General features: G+C 43.3%; 1 protein-coding gene and 1 long non-coding RNA gene across 2 annotated transcripts in view; both read right to left on the reverse strand.

The window, feature by feature from the left end:
* Positions 1 to 9,678, reverse strand: part of LOC140547719 (sialoadhesin-like) — a 58,190-nt gene extending 48,512 nt beyond the window's left edge. Inside the window, exons 1-7 of the mRNA XM_072670853.1 lie at positions 9,654 to 9,678; positions 7,441 to 7,611; positions 6,036 to 6,383; positions 5,928 to 5,943; positions 5,494 to 5,506; positions 4,888 to 5,077; positions 4,527 to 4,796 (exon numbers count right to left, since the gene is read on the reverse strand). Coding sequence (XP_072526954.1) covers positions 4,527 to 4,796; positions 4,888 to 5,077; positions 5,494 to 5,506; positions 5,928 to 5,943; positions 6,036 to 6,383; positions 7,441 to 7,611; positions 9,654 to 9,678 — 1,033 coding nt within the window. The remainder of the gene's footprint in view (positions 1 to 4,526; positions 4,797 to 4,887; positions 5,078 to 5,493; positions 5,507 to 5,927; positions 5,944 to 6,035; positions 6,384 to 7,440; positions 7,612 to 9,653) is intronic.
* Positions 1,985 to 2,864, reverse strand: LOC140547870 (uncharacterized). Its single transcript, XR_011978517.1, has 3 exons — positions 2,767 to 2,864; positions 2,450 to 2,685; positions 1,985 to 2,356 (listed from the first exon to the last, which is right to left on the reverse strand). It is a non-coding gene; the product is annotated as an uncharacterized lncRNA (long non-coding RNA).
* Positions 9,679 to 15,498: the final 5,820 nt, after the last annotated feature.

Raw genomic sequence — 15,498 nt, forward strand, 5'->3', positions numbered from 1 at the left:
TGGTCAGCACACGAGAAGCCCCCAACTTGTAAGAGAGCCGTGCATCAGTGCTGTCAGTTTGTACTGTGGCTTTAGAATGACCACTGATATTGATCACATGACCACTACATTTAGTTTACAGTTCAAATCTATTAATGAATATAAAATGTGATGTTTACCTGAATCCACCAGCCAGTAGAGCGCGCGGGACCCGGCCAGGTGAGCAGGTCTGAGGGCCACCTCCACATCCTCTTTGATGCAGTGACTGGACTCCCCAGTCTTGTGCAGAAAGACACAGGCAGTGCTCTCAGCCCTCTTCATTGCACCCAGAAGGTTCCAGGTGACTCTTCTGCAATTTATACCAAAAAATGTCCAAGAAAGGATCAGCAACAGAGTCACTGGCACCTAGGGCTCACTGATGGGTGTCCATTGAGGCCCCATCACAACTTATAGGAGGTAAAAGATCTGCTTTTCTTTTGGTGCCAGAGAACACAGAAACCCTTCAGAGGTCTTGTAGAGTTCATGTCTCTAATACTCAAATCTGTTAATGCAGCACAAGGGGGAACAACCCATATCAGACAAGTGGTATTAATGATATGGCTGATCTGTGTACACACCTTCTTTAAAGAGAGCATCCAGTTATTATGAGCAAAGCAGACACCTTGTCCCGTTAGGAGCCAACTGCCCTTCATATAATCCACCCTGCACTTCTCAAAATACAGCGAGTTACTGAGCTCTCCCTAACTGTCTAACATCACTCCAGCTTCTGTAAACATGGCAAATTCACTCAGGACTCAACAAAGTTGATGCTGGCTCATGTTTCAGAGTCCTGAGTTAAGCCATGTTAAACAAACCCATCATGCAGTCAGAGAACTAGTTAACACTATGGGCTCCTACCCACTTAGCCACCATGCTAACGCTCCCATTATGAAAGCCTCAGTTTAGGGTGGAGCTGCTAGCAGCATCGTTAGCTAAGGAGCTAACATTGTTTTAACTCTGAAATGATGTCGGGTTGAAAAAAATGCTGTTTGCTGTTTAGAACACAGTAAACTTACTTACCAGACAGTGTCAGCTCTTTAAAGCCGTTTTACAAAATGATCCATCAGCCAGCAGAACTTCCAGGAGCACAGCACAGCATAGAGGCGCGTATTTCTCCTCTGTAGAGCAGAATATTCACTGCATGTCTGCAGAGCTTTACACTCTCTTTAACTCCACCATTAGAGCAGCTTCACTCTCCACAGGGTTACATCTACTCTCTCTGGGTGGCTATATTGTCACTGATTTTTATGTGTCAGAAATGTATATTGTAAAGTTTTGAGTTGAACAGATCTGAATAAATAAGTGAGATGGGAAAATGGGTTTTTATTTAGCTGCGTAAAAATTCTGCACAATAATAGTTGCCCAAAACCTCACTTTTACTTTCTTAAACATTCATGTTTGAGGTTTATTAACATTTTGGATTAACAGAGAGCACTGTAGTTGGTTAGATACCAGCATGTCCTCAGAAACCAGTATCAGAAACCAGTATCAGAAGCCAGTATCAGAAACCAGTTGAGCAACTCAAGCTGGTCTGAGGGGAACGAACAGAGAGGCTTTAGCTACAAACAGCAATTTCTATCTAAACCTCAGTGAACAAAGTTCACCTACTGTCAGAGTTATCAGACTGTAATACTCTGTAAGGCTGTTTGTCAATATTATAACATCAAAACTATCAATATTATAAACAGGAGGCCATATGCTGCTGGCTAAGCTCTGCTGCGTCTTCTTGTTTTAGCCTGTAATGACAGCTTGATACAGCTGGTTTAAGAGTTTATGGAGGGGTACCTCTGGTCCTGTCCTCAATAATAGAAGCTGTGCAAGTTCATCATCCGACAACTCCTTAAAACCGGTCATGTGATTTTAAACAGTGAGAGAAGTGGGTGACCACTAAAGACACTTCTGACCAGGCCAGAGCTTCACAGCAGACAATAAGATGAGCTAAACTACAAAAAGAGAGAGATGGGAGCTGAAAGTAATGGAGTAGAAGAAGATTAAGTAGAGAACTGTGTTCTTTATTTGGGTTCTTGTGGTTTTTCTTGTAGATGTTAATCTGTACACTTGTGTTGATGGAGCAGCTGGATTGCTGCTCTGTAGGACGAGGAGGACAATGCTGCAATCATCGTCATCCTAATTGTATGAGCCTTTCATTAAAAGTTCATTAGAGGAATGTCAGACGAAGCCTGACATCTGTAGACGAGTTACTTTCAGTTCTGCTGTCTTCAGAAAACCCCTGAGAAAACCCCTCTGATCTAAACTTTAGACCGGTGTTTTATTGTGTGATGTATGTTTGTGGATCTGACTGTAAGTCTGGTCATTGACTGCTTCAGCAACCAGAACCCTGTAGAAGAAGAGATGAAGAGACGTTCTAGATAAACATTAAGTACTAAAGCAGTGCAGAATGAGTGAAGCTGTAATGACAGGGTTTACTCACTGGGGGGCAGCAGTGTGTGTGCTGAAGTTCACAGCAGCATACTGAACATCCTGCTCTTCTGTGGGATCTAGAAAAGGTCTGGAAGTAGAGGCTGGAGATTCCCTGTGTGTGTGAGAAGGTCTGAACTGAACACTGGAGTAGTGAACGTCGTCCTGTTCACCTGAGTCCTCTCTCTGTGTGAGGTCAGAGGTCATGGCTAGGACTGAAATGTTACCATACACAGGAGGAGAGTCACACTGAGAGAGAGAGAGAGAGAGAGAGGTTTGGAAATAGGCTACATTTGATGATGTTTAGTCTCTCCTCTCTAACGTATTCACCTGTTCACTCTCCTCAGTGCTCCTGTGCTCTTCAGACTTTCTCCTCCTGAGAGACAGTCAGCAGTGTTGACAGAAGTTAAAGCTTTCATTTAATGAAATTCATGTTCACACATTTATCTGATTAATAGTTCACATACCACAACCACAGAACTGCTGTGATGAGTATCAGAGCCACCAAGACCACCATCACTCCCACTGTGACCAGATTTAGCACTGAGCTCACCTCTGGACCTTCAGAAATAAACCATGAACCACATCATAAATCACAGAGAAGAAAAAAAAAAATCGAAAAAGAAAATAATTTAATACAAATTTTCCACTCTGACCCTGAAACTGCTAGTTTATGACTTCTAAACCCAAAGACCAACGCTTCAATATAAATGTGTTTACAGCTGTTATGTGCATTTTATCAATGTAATTAAGGCCCTCTATCTATCCACCTAAATATTTCACCCATACTGTTTTTTATGCCTTTATTGTGTATTTAGATTTTATGAAAAGAGCAATAAGTCACACAGTGAGATTCGGGTGGACTTTATTATACAGTCAGTAATGGGTCAGTAGTTTCCTCTCCTTCAGTAATTCTCACATTTAAATATTTGACAGAAGTGCTAACATATACAGTTATGATCCACAGCTGTGTAGTTTACATACACTCAGCATGTTTTATCTAATATTAGGTCAGATGTCCCTTAGCAAGTTGCACCATGACCAGACGCTTTGGGTAGCCATCAACAAGCTTCTAGCAGAATTCTGTGTGGATATTTGACTTCTCTTATCAGAATTGAACCCAAGGTTAAAGTCAGAGTCTGCTTTATCAATTACACTAATGTGTTTGGGCTCAGCGTCAAGTTTCAACCGTCTTACTGAAGAGTTCTGGGGTAGTCTGCCTTTGTCATTATTCCATTCACTTTTTGCAATATACCAGTGCTATACTTGCAGAAAAAATGTCTGAGAATGATGCTCTGGTGTTTAACGGCTCAGCTTTACTCTTCCAAACAAGCTTCTGGTCACTGTGAACAATCAACTCCAGAAGGCTTTTCTTTTGTCTGTGTGGTTCAGCTGCAAAGAGCTTTAAAGGTGTTGATTTAGGAGCAGGGCCTTCTTTTGTGGACTGCAACCTTTAAGTCCAATGTAAAACTTGCTGTTCCAGCAGCTTCCAGTTAATGGCAGGCCTGTGCCTTGATGGTTCTTATGTTGTTTCTGACCATCTGAACCGTTTTCGTCTTAGCTGATGGTGACAGTTTGGGTCTTCTTACAGACCCTAGTGACGACACCTTCCAATAAGCTGTTCTTACCTATAATTGTTTAAACTGATGATCTCTGAATCTGCACTTGTGTAAGTCTACATAAGATCTTTCTCAGATCTGCACTGAGCTCCTTGGACTTACACACCCATGTACTGTGTGTTGACCAAATCAATGACTGCTTTCAACCAAACCCTGGAGACAGAAGCTACCAGCTGTAGACAATCATGATCACCAACAGGAAGTTAAGAGGTATTGGTTTAGGCAAATTAAAAGACATTTAACACCAAATAATTCATAAGCCAATGACCCTGTGTTGATAAAAAAAATAAAGCAGGTGGACAAATAAAAAAACATATTTTCTACTAAAGATGTTTGTCATGATATTCATGTCCATGATAAATGTGTGTAAAACATCCCACTACAACTATACAGTATATCAGCCATGTTACAAAATCCCTAAATCAAAGAGAGGGTGTAATCCAAACTGATCATCATTCTACAGCTGCTTACGTTTCACATCCAGATGAACGGGTGTAGAGCTGTGATGTCCTAGCTGGTTGTGAGCGGTGCAGTAGTAGAGTCCGCTGTGCTGGGAGCTGATGTTGGTGATGCTGTAATTCTGGCCTGTTGTCAGTGGTGTGTCTGCAGCTGCTCTCTGCTTAAACCAGGAGTAGGAGAGAACAGGAGGGTCTGCATCACTGCTGCAGCTCAGAGTCACTGACTCTCCCTCCTCTCTCTCTCCAGAGGGAAGCAGCACTGCTCTGGTGTTTCTGGGAGAGTCTGGTTGGAAAGTTGGTAAACAATCATGTTTCACTTATTAGTAGAATGATAGAAGATTAGATTATTAGTGAGTGTAGAAATGTCCACTCACACACTGGAGGAGAGAGGAGGCTCTCATGGCCTTCAACAGCACAGCTGTAGTTGACCGCTCCACTGACCACAGCTACAGAGCAGGAGGCAGATCTGCAGTGAGACTCACTCTGTCCGTTCTTGTACCAGATGTAAGTGGGGTTATTGGGCAGAGTGCAGGTGCTGCTGCAGATCAGTGTTACTGTCTGTTCCTCTGCAGCAGTTTCCACTTTCACCTGCAGGCCTGTGACAGACTCCCATCAGTGTCTTTACAGCTCAGACACAGATTAACACTGAGAGACAAACATAACAAACGGCTCCTACCTGTGACAGAGAGAGAGACACCAGCAGAGCTGTGTGTTTGTTTCCAGTAGGGGGCTTTAAATCGGAGGAGATATTCTGCTGCGTCGCTCTGTGTGAGATGGTTCAGTCTCAGTGTGATCATATTCGCTCTCTCACTGAAAAACTCCACTCGGCCATCTGCAGGACTCAGCTCTCTGTCCTGTGTGTGGAGTCTGATGTACCAGGCAGGCTGGGGGTCAGGCTGCTGACGAGGGAAGGTGTAGTATCCGTGGATGTCCACTGATAAGCCAATCAGAGTGCAGATAGTCTGGGTGGAGTAAGAGACACTCCAGCAGCTGCTCTGGTTTAAAACACCTGAAAGAAACAAAAGGAAATTATAAATCAATCAGATTTACAATCATAAACAAACCCCAAACACCAAACCACCTCCAGTACAAACTGAATTCTAACAGACATGCTAAAACATCAGCGTCTCATATCTACTGGATATCACTGAATATGAGTTTACTGTAATCAGACAGAAGGAGGGAGAAGTTTACAGTGAGGTTCTTACAGACAGCAGGAGAGCGGAGCTTCTCATATCCTCTTACAGCGCAGGAGTTGCTGCCTGCATCCACAGTATTGTCATGCACATATAGCCATCTGTTGTACCTGTTAGATAAAGGCTGTCCGTTCTTGTACCAGATGTAAGTGGGGTGGTCAGGCAGAGTGCAGGTGCTGCTACAGGTCAGCTTTTTTCCTCTACTCTCTGTGTTTGACACTGTAATCTTCAGATCTGCAGGAGAGTTTAAACAAGGTCTGGTGTTCTATTCATTTACAGAATATTCTTATAATAAACTAAACTTATTTAATAGAGTGTAGCTCTACCTGTGACAGACAGACTGACTCCAGGTCTGCCAGTATATTTGCCTCCTGGATCATCAGTGTAGAATCTGAATCTGTAGGTCTGAGTGTCTCTCTCTCTCAGGTCAGCGATTCTCATGCTACAGTCATTCTGGGAGCTCTGTCTGTTCTGCACTCGGCCCTGATACTCCTCATCCTCTCTCAGATCCACAGGTTCAGCACCACTCTGCTCTTTAATGAACCACACTGATTTAGTCACTGTGTGTCCTCCAGGGTATTTATAAGAGCAGGAGAGATCAACTGATGATCCTTTCAGAGCGCACACACGTTTAGCAGTGTAAGTCACACCCCAGCACTGTTTACCCAGCACACCTGGAACATACACACACACACAATAAATGATACCAGTGACGAGCACTACACTCTGTGTAGGGTTGTCTGTCTGTCTGCTGTGAAGTGACTCCATTAGTTTAGATTCCATTATAAAGATTTGTTTATTAATACAGTAAAGGATAAACTACAGTCAGAAATGTTATGGTTTACTCCAAACTTCACTAACTGATCTGGGAAATGTAAAAGTCTTGATAAAGAGATGAACTGTGTTATTATGTATATATTTTATCATTTAGGGTAGTGGCTGAGGTAGTGTCTGAGGACAGCTTATGCAGCAGGAGCACAGTTCACTGATGTTACTGTTGTTGGGTACAGTAGATGAATACTGTGTGTACAGTACTGAGTGTAATTACACTATTTAAATAAAGAGAACATTTTTAGATCCAGTAGTTCTATTATGTTCATGTATTTGTTAGTGCAGTTATGATACAGGTGCAGTTGTTACAGTGTAGTGTTTTGTATTCACTCTCTTTCTGGGCAGCACTGTTGTCTGTAATAGCTCTGTTTAGGAACTACCCAGTTAGCCAAGCTACAGAGGTTGTGTTTACTACTTTTCAATAAAATAAATAAAGACAAAATGTGTTAATTAGCCAAACGTGTGTCCAAACTTTTGCATAAGACTGTGTACTGTTATAAATAATGTCTTCTTCACTTCCCTGTAATTCAAACACTGTTACAGAAGCAGTAGCTCTAGCGGAACATGTGCCTGTAGCTCCAGAGGCTGCTGATCATGATCACATTTATGTTTTCTGTTTTTCCATCTTTTATATGGTTTTATTGTTTGGGTAAATAAGTGTTTGGGCAAAATACATTTTTAAGTGAGGGTCCCCTCCAAAAATCTGTTCATACACCCATAGTAGTGAAATGGGTGAAATGGTTTAAAAGCTCTTTCTTTACTCTGCAGATCACTGACAGAACATGAAGGAAAATAATAACTAGATTATAGATCATCATAGTTTTTACTGAAACTTACACACTGCAGCAGACCGTTTCCACTGACTGCTGATGTACACCTTACAATAGTAGCTGCCCTCACCAGATGGTCTGGTGGAGTCGAGCACTATGGAGGCATCATATCCAGAAGTCCGGTGCTGTCCGTTCCTGAACCAGTAGTAGTACAGGTTTGTACCGAGGCTGCAGGAGGAGCTACAGGTCAGTTTCACCTGCCTCTGTCCTACAGTCTGAGGATCCACCTTCACCTGCAAATCTACACATACGCACACACACATACATACACAAATTATATCTAAACATTTTTTTTAAATCACATGTAATGTGTAAACACAGAGACTCTGTGCGTGTGTGTGTGTGTGTACCTGTAACAGTGAGCTGAACTCCAGATGAGGCTGATATCCAGTCACTGCTTGATGTTCTAAATCTGAAGTTATAAACTCCAGAGTGTCTCACTCTCACATCCCTCACTGTCAGCTCACACTCATTCTGCTCTGTTCTTACAGACACTCCTCTTTCAGTGGAGCTCAGGACTCGTTCTTCTCCATCAGAGCTGTGGATCCACTCTCTCTCTCTGACACTGGAGGAATCAGGTGTTGTATATTTGCAGGAGATTTTTACTGTAGATCCAGTAACAGCACAGAGACTCTGAGAGGGGAGAGTTACACTGTGCTGAGCATCAACTCCTGCAACACACACACAAACACACACACACACACACACACACACACACACACACACACACACATTCAGATATGAGGGGGGAAACTCTTGTGCTCTGACTGGCAGAGTGACCACACAGTAATGTGTGAAGCTGGGTGGTGGTATGATCATGTGATAACCACAGAGCAACAGAACAGTGTAAAATAGTGGATGTGGAGCTCGACATGGGTTAGAATACAAACACCCATAATGTGCATTCCTGGATGATTGGTGCATTTCTGTTGAATATTTGGAAAGATCACATTTTTTAAAAAGTAAAAAAGGTAAAGGTAAAGGTGCACATATTTGTCACTGTACTATGTACAGCGAAATGTGTCCTCCGCATTTTACCCATCTGTAGTAGTGGTACTGAACACACATACACATACACACTACTGAACTAGGGACAGTGAGCATACACACATCCAGAGAGGTGGGCAGCCAACTCCAGCCAACATCAACAGCTCAGATTGTGGCAGTCTGACCGAGGTGCATTTCTAACTGTAGTTTGGGCAGATTTGATGACGTACACATTTGGCAACAGTAATTAGGACTCTATCCTCTGTCCCATGCTGTTCTCCAGGACTCACAACTTACTTAGTTAAATATTTATGTTATGTTAGTTAACATATTTAAATAAATCACAATTTAAAATGTATTCCACCAATGAAAACTCAAATATCAGACATCCCCAAAACGCCACAGTGCTACAAACCAGTGCTTCTCAATCTAGAGGCACGAGAGGGTTGTCTAAAATGTACAAACACTAAAATATTTACAATCCTCTTGTCGGAGTGCTAAAAACAAAGCTGTGCTGGTATTAGAGTGTATGGTATGCTCTGTGGCTATTGTGTGAGCCCATATGGTGACAAAAACAGCCAATCAGAGCAGAGCTTAACAAATTATTCACAAGCCCTCCATAAAAGATTTTGTTATTCTGAGGCCAAAACACAGGATTGTGAATAGGTTTGTAAAACCACATCTGTCCCCAACCAAAGTCACATACTTTATTTACACACCAAAGAACCACTTCAGATACTCCTGCTTTCTAATGCATTCTATTGCACCTTTAACCAGACTGGTGTGTTAATCTAAACACAGTAACTGTAGTAAAACACAAGCACATAAACACAGTAAAATGTAAAGGTTTACCTGCTAATAAGATGATGATCACTGCTGCTGAAAAACCTCCTGACATCTGGTAAGACATGACCGCTGATACTCGAGGGTCTGATCAGTAGCCGATAGATTCAGAGAGTAGATTAGAGAAAATTTCACTAATAAAGAAGAAAAGAACAAACTCTGACTAAAATAAATGATCAAGCAGACTCACTCTTTTAGCTCCCAGCTGTAACTGAGTTCATCTCAGATTAGTGTGCTGTTACTCACCCTGTCCTCGTACCTTCTGATCTTACTAGTGAGCAAAGCAGGCTGAGACCCTGAAGACGTGTTTGTGCATGTGGTCATCACACCTCCTCTTTTAGCCACTTCCTGTTGTTCACTCAAGAATATAAATACATTCAAGTGCATTCAGCTTTTCTCTTATTGCATTTAAAGTGGGAGTTAGACATGTCCTGATTTCAGGCTTGACCTCACCTGTGTCCAGTATCTGACAGTACATCTGGACTTCAGTTCTCTGTCTCTGTGTTTAGGAGCTCTGGTCAGTCAGGTGTGAGATCAGTTCAGTATATAATCAGTAAGTGTGTATTAAAAAGTGCAGAAGTGTCTCTGTACAGAATCTGAACTAATTATCAGTTAGAAAATCAATAAAATCATGTAATCTGACCAGGGGTGCTCAAAGTTCTGCATGCAGCTGTACACTGACTCACTAATGCTGGTATCTTTGGTAACTGGTCCTGAAACAGGAAGTCAAAGAGTCAAGCAGGTGAGAGAGCAGCTTTTTACACCATCAGTCATTAGAGTGAGAACATTTACCCTTCTTTACTCTCAGTCCCATGTTCAACACATCAGTCGAACACACAGAGTGTCTGCAGTGACCGTTTAGCTGAAGCTGAAAAGCTGTGTATTCTTCTAGAATCAGTCACGTGACTGACGTTCAGTCTCGGCTCTTCCAGACTTTTAATCAATGTTCATAAACACTCCTCAGTTTTTACCAGGTGACTGACCGTCAATAATCCCTTTATTTTACTGGAGATTTTTAGAAGACCAAAATCAGTCTGTGCTGATAAACCTGAACAGAGACTCTGAACTGAATTCTGGGAGTTCTGAGTGGTTGGGTTAGCTTTAGCTTTAGAGGTGAAACGGTGGAGAACGTTTAGTTAAAGGTGTGAGCAGAACAAGCCACATCAGCCTTGTGATTGGAGAGGGAACTTCTTACATGAGCTGTACCCAAGATTAAGAGTCATTTATTCATAATGAAGTTATTTCTAGAGTCAAATCTTTGTTTATGTAGATTGACTCCCCACAAGAGGACCAGTTTAAGGCTTTTCAGGCCGCAGGGCTTCAAGGTCAGCATCTCCACACAGAAACTGTTATTGGTACATTATTGAATATTGAATGCCTGACCTTTCATATTCAAACTGACTAATGAAGTCTTTAGGCTAAATGTAGAGGGTAATGAAGATGCCTGGGAGAGCCCTGTCCTTCTGATCATCTGACACTTCTCTCCTTTTGGGTTCAGAGGTCATGGTCAGGGCTGAAATGGTCGGTTTAAGTGATTGTCTACAAATATAGCTGCAGTTTAACCTCATTCTCACACACTGGAGGAGAGCAGAGACTGCTGTCAGACTGACCAAATAACTGTAACAGTGGCTCCCCCTCCTGTCCTCTACAGGTACTGCCCAAAAGAGGAATTCAGAGTTCATTGAGAAACTGTTTTAAAAGATTCATGTTTTTATTCTTCTGCACTGTTTTTATCATTTACTGTTATTGGTTAGATTTACTGATATAAGTGTGATTCTGCTTCATCTTGTGTGATTTATTACTCTGAACAGTATTTTACAAAAAGAACATCAGAAATAAAGTTGTGAAGCAGCTTTTGGTTTAGTTTTTAATGCTTATTTCTTCCTGGTTCCTCCACTGTGCAGCATCTGCTCTTCTACAACACTGCAGTGACAGCAGGGAGAGGATGGAGCTTTAAAACATGAAGAGATGATTGAACACAGCCTACAATAATGGATTAATGCTTTACAATCTGAACAATAATAAAACCAAAGCAGAGAATCAACCAACACATCTTCCAATCACAGATGTAATGACCTGATCTGATCACTGGGGGGCAGCAATGTGTGAAGACATCAGATGTCCCTGCTGCTCTACTGGGCTTCAGCTGGAGGAGCTCATTTACTTCATCTACTTCAGAAAGTTACTGCAAAGCCAACGTGGTAAAAGCAGCTCATCCATTTCAAGTAAAGAAAGATTTGAACGCTTCAGCAAGAGGAACTTTTAGCATGTCCGCTAAAACTACGCCTGGGTTCTACGACTTTTTCCACAAGTGCTTTCATACACAGCTTCTTATTCAGTCAAAGCAGCTCAAATTAGCAACTAAACAGCAGATCAAACGACTCACCTCTGAGTGAACACAGCTGTCTCTGGTTAAGGTGTGTGTGTTCAGCTCATGGGGAGGTTTACCACAGACGAGTCCAGAGCTGACTTTTTCAAATGAGCTGTTGTTTTTGGAAACGGGGAGAAAACAGCCTCCTTCAGTCTGTCAGGCTCTCTGTGTCCCCCAGACACATCTTATGACTAGAACTGGAGCTTCACCTTCAAACTCTATCCGCGGAAACAGGAGCTCGAGCTGAACAGCGCTGAAGGAGTCCTGCACAACAACGGTTGCTAAGCAGTGATTGGAGGGTTAAGAAAATAAGGCGGGGCTTGAAGGGAGACAGCGCGCTGTGGAAAGTGCTAAACTCTCATTAAAGAAATCAAATCTCAGCAAAATCTGCATTTAAGCCCCAAATTTAGCTCCTAGATATGAAGAAAGACAAGAGAATCAGCAGAGTGATGAGTGTTTACTGTAGTTCTGTTAGTAATCCCACTGTTTTTAGAATGGAGCTGGAATCTGATTACTGCCTTTTTCCTCTGGAACTGGACTTTTTTCTATCCTGATTACAGAAAACTGTTACATGCATTGTGTTTCCAGCCAACCCTGGATGATACACTCCTAATATTTCACTCCTAATAGTGTGGAGGCAGCAGAGAACCACGCCCCAATTTGTGACGTCATAATAGAGTCACGCCCACGTAACGTTCCATATTTAATGGCTGGTCTCTCAGTACTGTGATCAGTAGATGTGTGACTGTGGAGGAGTGCACATCTCAGAAGACGTCTCATCAGGATCTACAGGAATTACTTCCAGAGATGAAGCCAAACAGTCCTGAAGATGGACCCATTATTCTTGCCCCCTCCCTTCAAGAGAGCATCAGGAGGAAGCGGCAGGAATACATGGAGAAAATGAGACTCATGATGGACGACCCAAATGTGGACGTTCAGGAGTCCCGCATGGACCCTTCACCACCCTGCAGTTTGCCTCCTATAAGGCAGAGGGTCCGAGTTCAAGCCCCACAGGTGGTGAAAGAACAGACTGAGGACCTGAAATTTCCTGTTCTCCACACCCCTGTCCCTCCACCTGCTGCTGCCAAGTCCAGGAACAGGGCCTATGGGAACTCTTTTTCACTTCAGGAGTTCCTTTCACGCCCCCTGGTCCACACACCTGTCCCTCCAACTGCTGCCAAACCCAGCAGATTTCCCAGACTGAGGGGGCTGAACATGGAGACCAAGGATGACAACAAGACCAATGGGAACTCCATTACTCTGGAGGAGTTCCTTTCACGGCCCTTGGTGCACACACCTGTTCCTCCACCTGCTGCTGTCCAACCTAAGGTGGATAAGAAAGGGTCCAAGGCCTACGATGCACCAGGTGAGTTCCAGTACTGAAAAATTAGTCTTTGACCTAGAGTATTTACATCTCAGGAGTCTCATGTATCATCTCCACAAACTTCATACAGCTCAGAAACACAATGTCTTTAAATTAGAAATTGAATGAAATGAATTAAAATAGTTTAGGTGCTCTAACCAGGTTCATTTAATCACAGGTAGCAAAATCCCCAGGTGGGTAGGCCTAGGCAGGAGTGAGACTGGACCTAGGCAGGAGAGGAGGACAGGATGTCAGATGGACACTGCAAGAAAAACAGCTGCTCCAGATGTGTCTGTAGTTAGACAGAGCAGGGGAGCAGAAACCAGCAAGGAGCCTGTCAACAACAGGGCTGTTCCACACCTTGCTGAAGGTAGTCAGGGAAGAGGAGAGGGGCTGGAGATCCCAGCCCTAACTAGTGAGCAGCCCCTTGACCAGCCTGAGCTGGCACTCAGCCAGGCATTTAGCCTGCTGCAGGATGAGGAATGGTATGTCTTTAGTGAGCTGGAGTAGACCCACCACCCTTCCACTGATCATTCAGAATTAAGATCCAGTTCTAATGGAGCAGTAATGTGTTTTAGATTAGTGCTCAGACTAGAGTTAGAATAGCTGAAGTTACCTGAGAATACACAACTAAAATGCTTTGGAGTATCCAGATAAAATTAGTGATGGAATCTTCTAAACATCAGAGTCTATAAAGTGTCTGAAGAGAATTCCCAATGATCTCCATCTACTGCTGCTCCTCTGCTGTTAAATGTTCAGTGTATTGACTGAATCAGTCTTCATCATTCCTGCTGTAATAACACCACCTTCCAGACCTCATTCTAATGTCTTGCTTTTAAACAGGGAGAGGAAGATGGAGGGGCTGAAAGTGCTGCGCGCTCTGGCGGAACACCATGCCGAGGTTCTTCTACCTGAGCTACATGATGTCTGCTTGGCCCTCATCAAGGAGGTAAGACCCACACTTCATACACACTCTGGACAACAGCTTCTGTAATGACATTATTCTAATTAATGCTAAAGCAAGTGTCAGTGGTTGAGTTGAGTGAGACAGAGGCTCACTGTGCTTCTTTTGTCTCCACTGTCTTAGGTGAAGAACCTGCGCTCCATGGTGTCTCGTGCCGCCATGACCACCCTGTCCCACCTGTACGCCCACCTGCAGCGGAAGATGGACAAGGAGGTGGAGAGCACTGCCTGTGTCCTTCTGCACAAGGCTGGGGAATCCAGCCACTTCATCAAAGAGGATGTAGAGGTGGCCCTCAGCACGATGGTGCAAAACTGCTCGCCTGGCCGGGTCCTGCATGCTCTACTGGCTGGTGGATTCAGGTAAACATCACATTCCATATTCATTAATAGATTTGAACTGTAAACTAAATTAAGTGGTCATGTGATCAATATCAGTGGTCATTCTAAAGACACAGTACAAACTGGCAGCACTGATGTACGGCTGAGTCTCTTCCTACATTTTAGAGAAGATCTTGCTAGAAGGTGAGTCTAGAGTTCACCTGTGTGTAAACGCTGGATGTGTATCTTACTGTGTTCACTCTCCTCTCTCCAGCCACAGAAATGCAGCAGTGAGAAGATGCACAGCACTGCATCTGGAGAAGCTCTCTTACAAGTTGGGGGCTTCTCGTGTGCTGACCAGCAAGAAGGAATTCACCAGCAGGTTCCTGACCGCCGTCAGCAAACTGGCTCTGGACTCCGCACAGGAAGTGAGGTAAGCAGTTGCTTGTTTTTACACCTATTGGATCAGAACTGAACCCATCAGCATGTTTTCTTCACCAGCCAGCACTGAAAATGACCTTTTATCATTCTTCCTCCACAGACTCCATGCTCGAAACACCCTGAGATTTCTGGGGAGCCACAAGGACTGTGTGAAGATGGTGGACAGATTCGTGTCATCAAGAGACAAAAGATCAGTCATGGACATCATCACCAAGAACAGGTAAGAAGAAGAAGAAAGTGATCTTTAAACAAATGAAAAATACACTTTATGATTATCAAAGACTTTATTATTAATGAGTTTGATTATTAATGAGTTTTGATGATAATGAGTCTCCTTTTTTAAATATACAGATGAAACCAGCAGAATAATGAAGAACAGATGCTCTAGTGATGATCAACAGAGATCTCCATCATTTCTATCATTTCTGCAGAATTCAGTGGTTGAGATGTAAGTAAAGTCATTCAGAGTGGTTTGGTGTGAAATGCTCCGTTCTAGAGAAACTTACAGAGTCAGAACTGTTCACAGTGGAGGTGATGGGAACCAGACGTCTGAAGAGTGGAATGCCTCTAAAAGCTCCATCAGCGAGTGTCCTCTTTCCCGTGCTGACGAGAGCTGAGCTTTTATGCTGCGGGTGCTCCTTCCTGAACAAGCAGCAGCTGTCTGTGATCAGAGGTAGAAAACCCAGCATGAACGGTCAGGCGACCCAGCAACCCCACCTTCCTCTCACCACAGTCCCCCTCTTAGAGTCCTCTTAGAGTGCACCCTGGTGTCAGGGCAACCACTGGGGAGTCCGGTGAAGGGAGGTGCCGGGGATGGATCATTGTCTGCGTGCTCCAGGTCC

The sequence above is a fragment of the Salminus brasiliensis genome, chromosome 25 (genome assembly GCF_030463535.1).
Source record: "Salminus brasiliensis chromosome 25, fSalBra1.hap2, whole genome shotgun sequence".
Classification (NCBI taxonomy): Eukaryota; Metazoa; Chordata; class Actinopteri; order Characiformes; family Bryconidae; genus Salminus; species Salminus brasiliensis.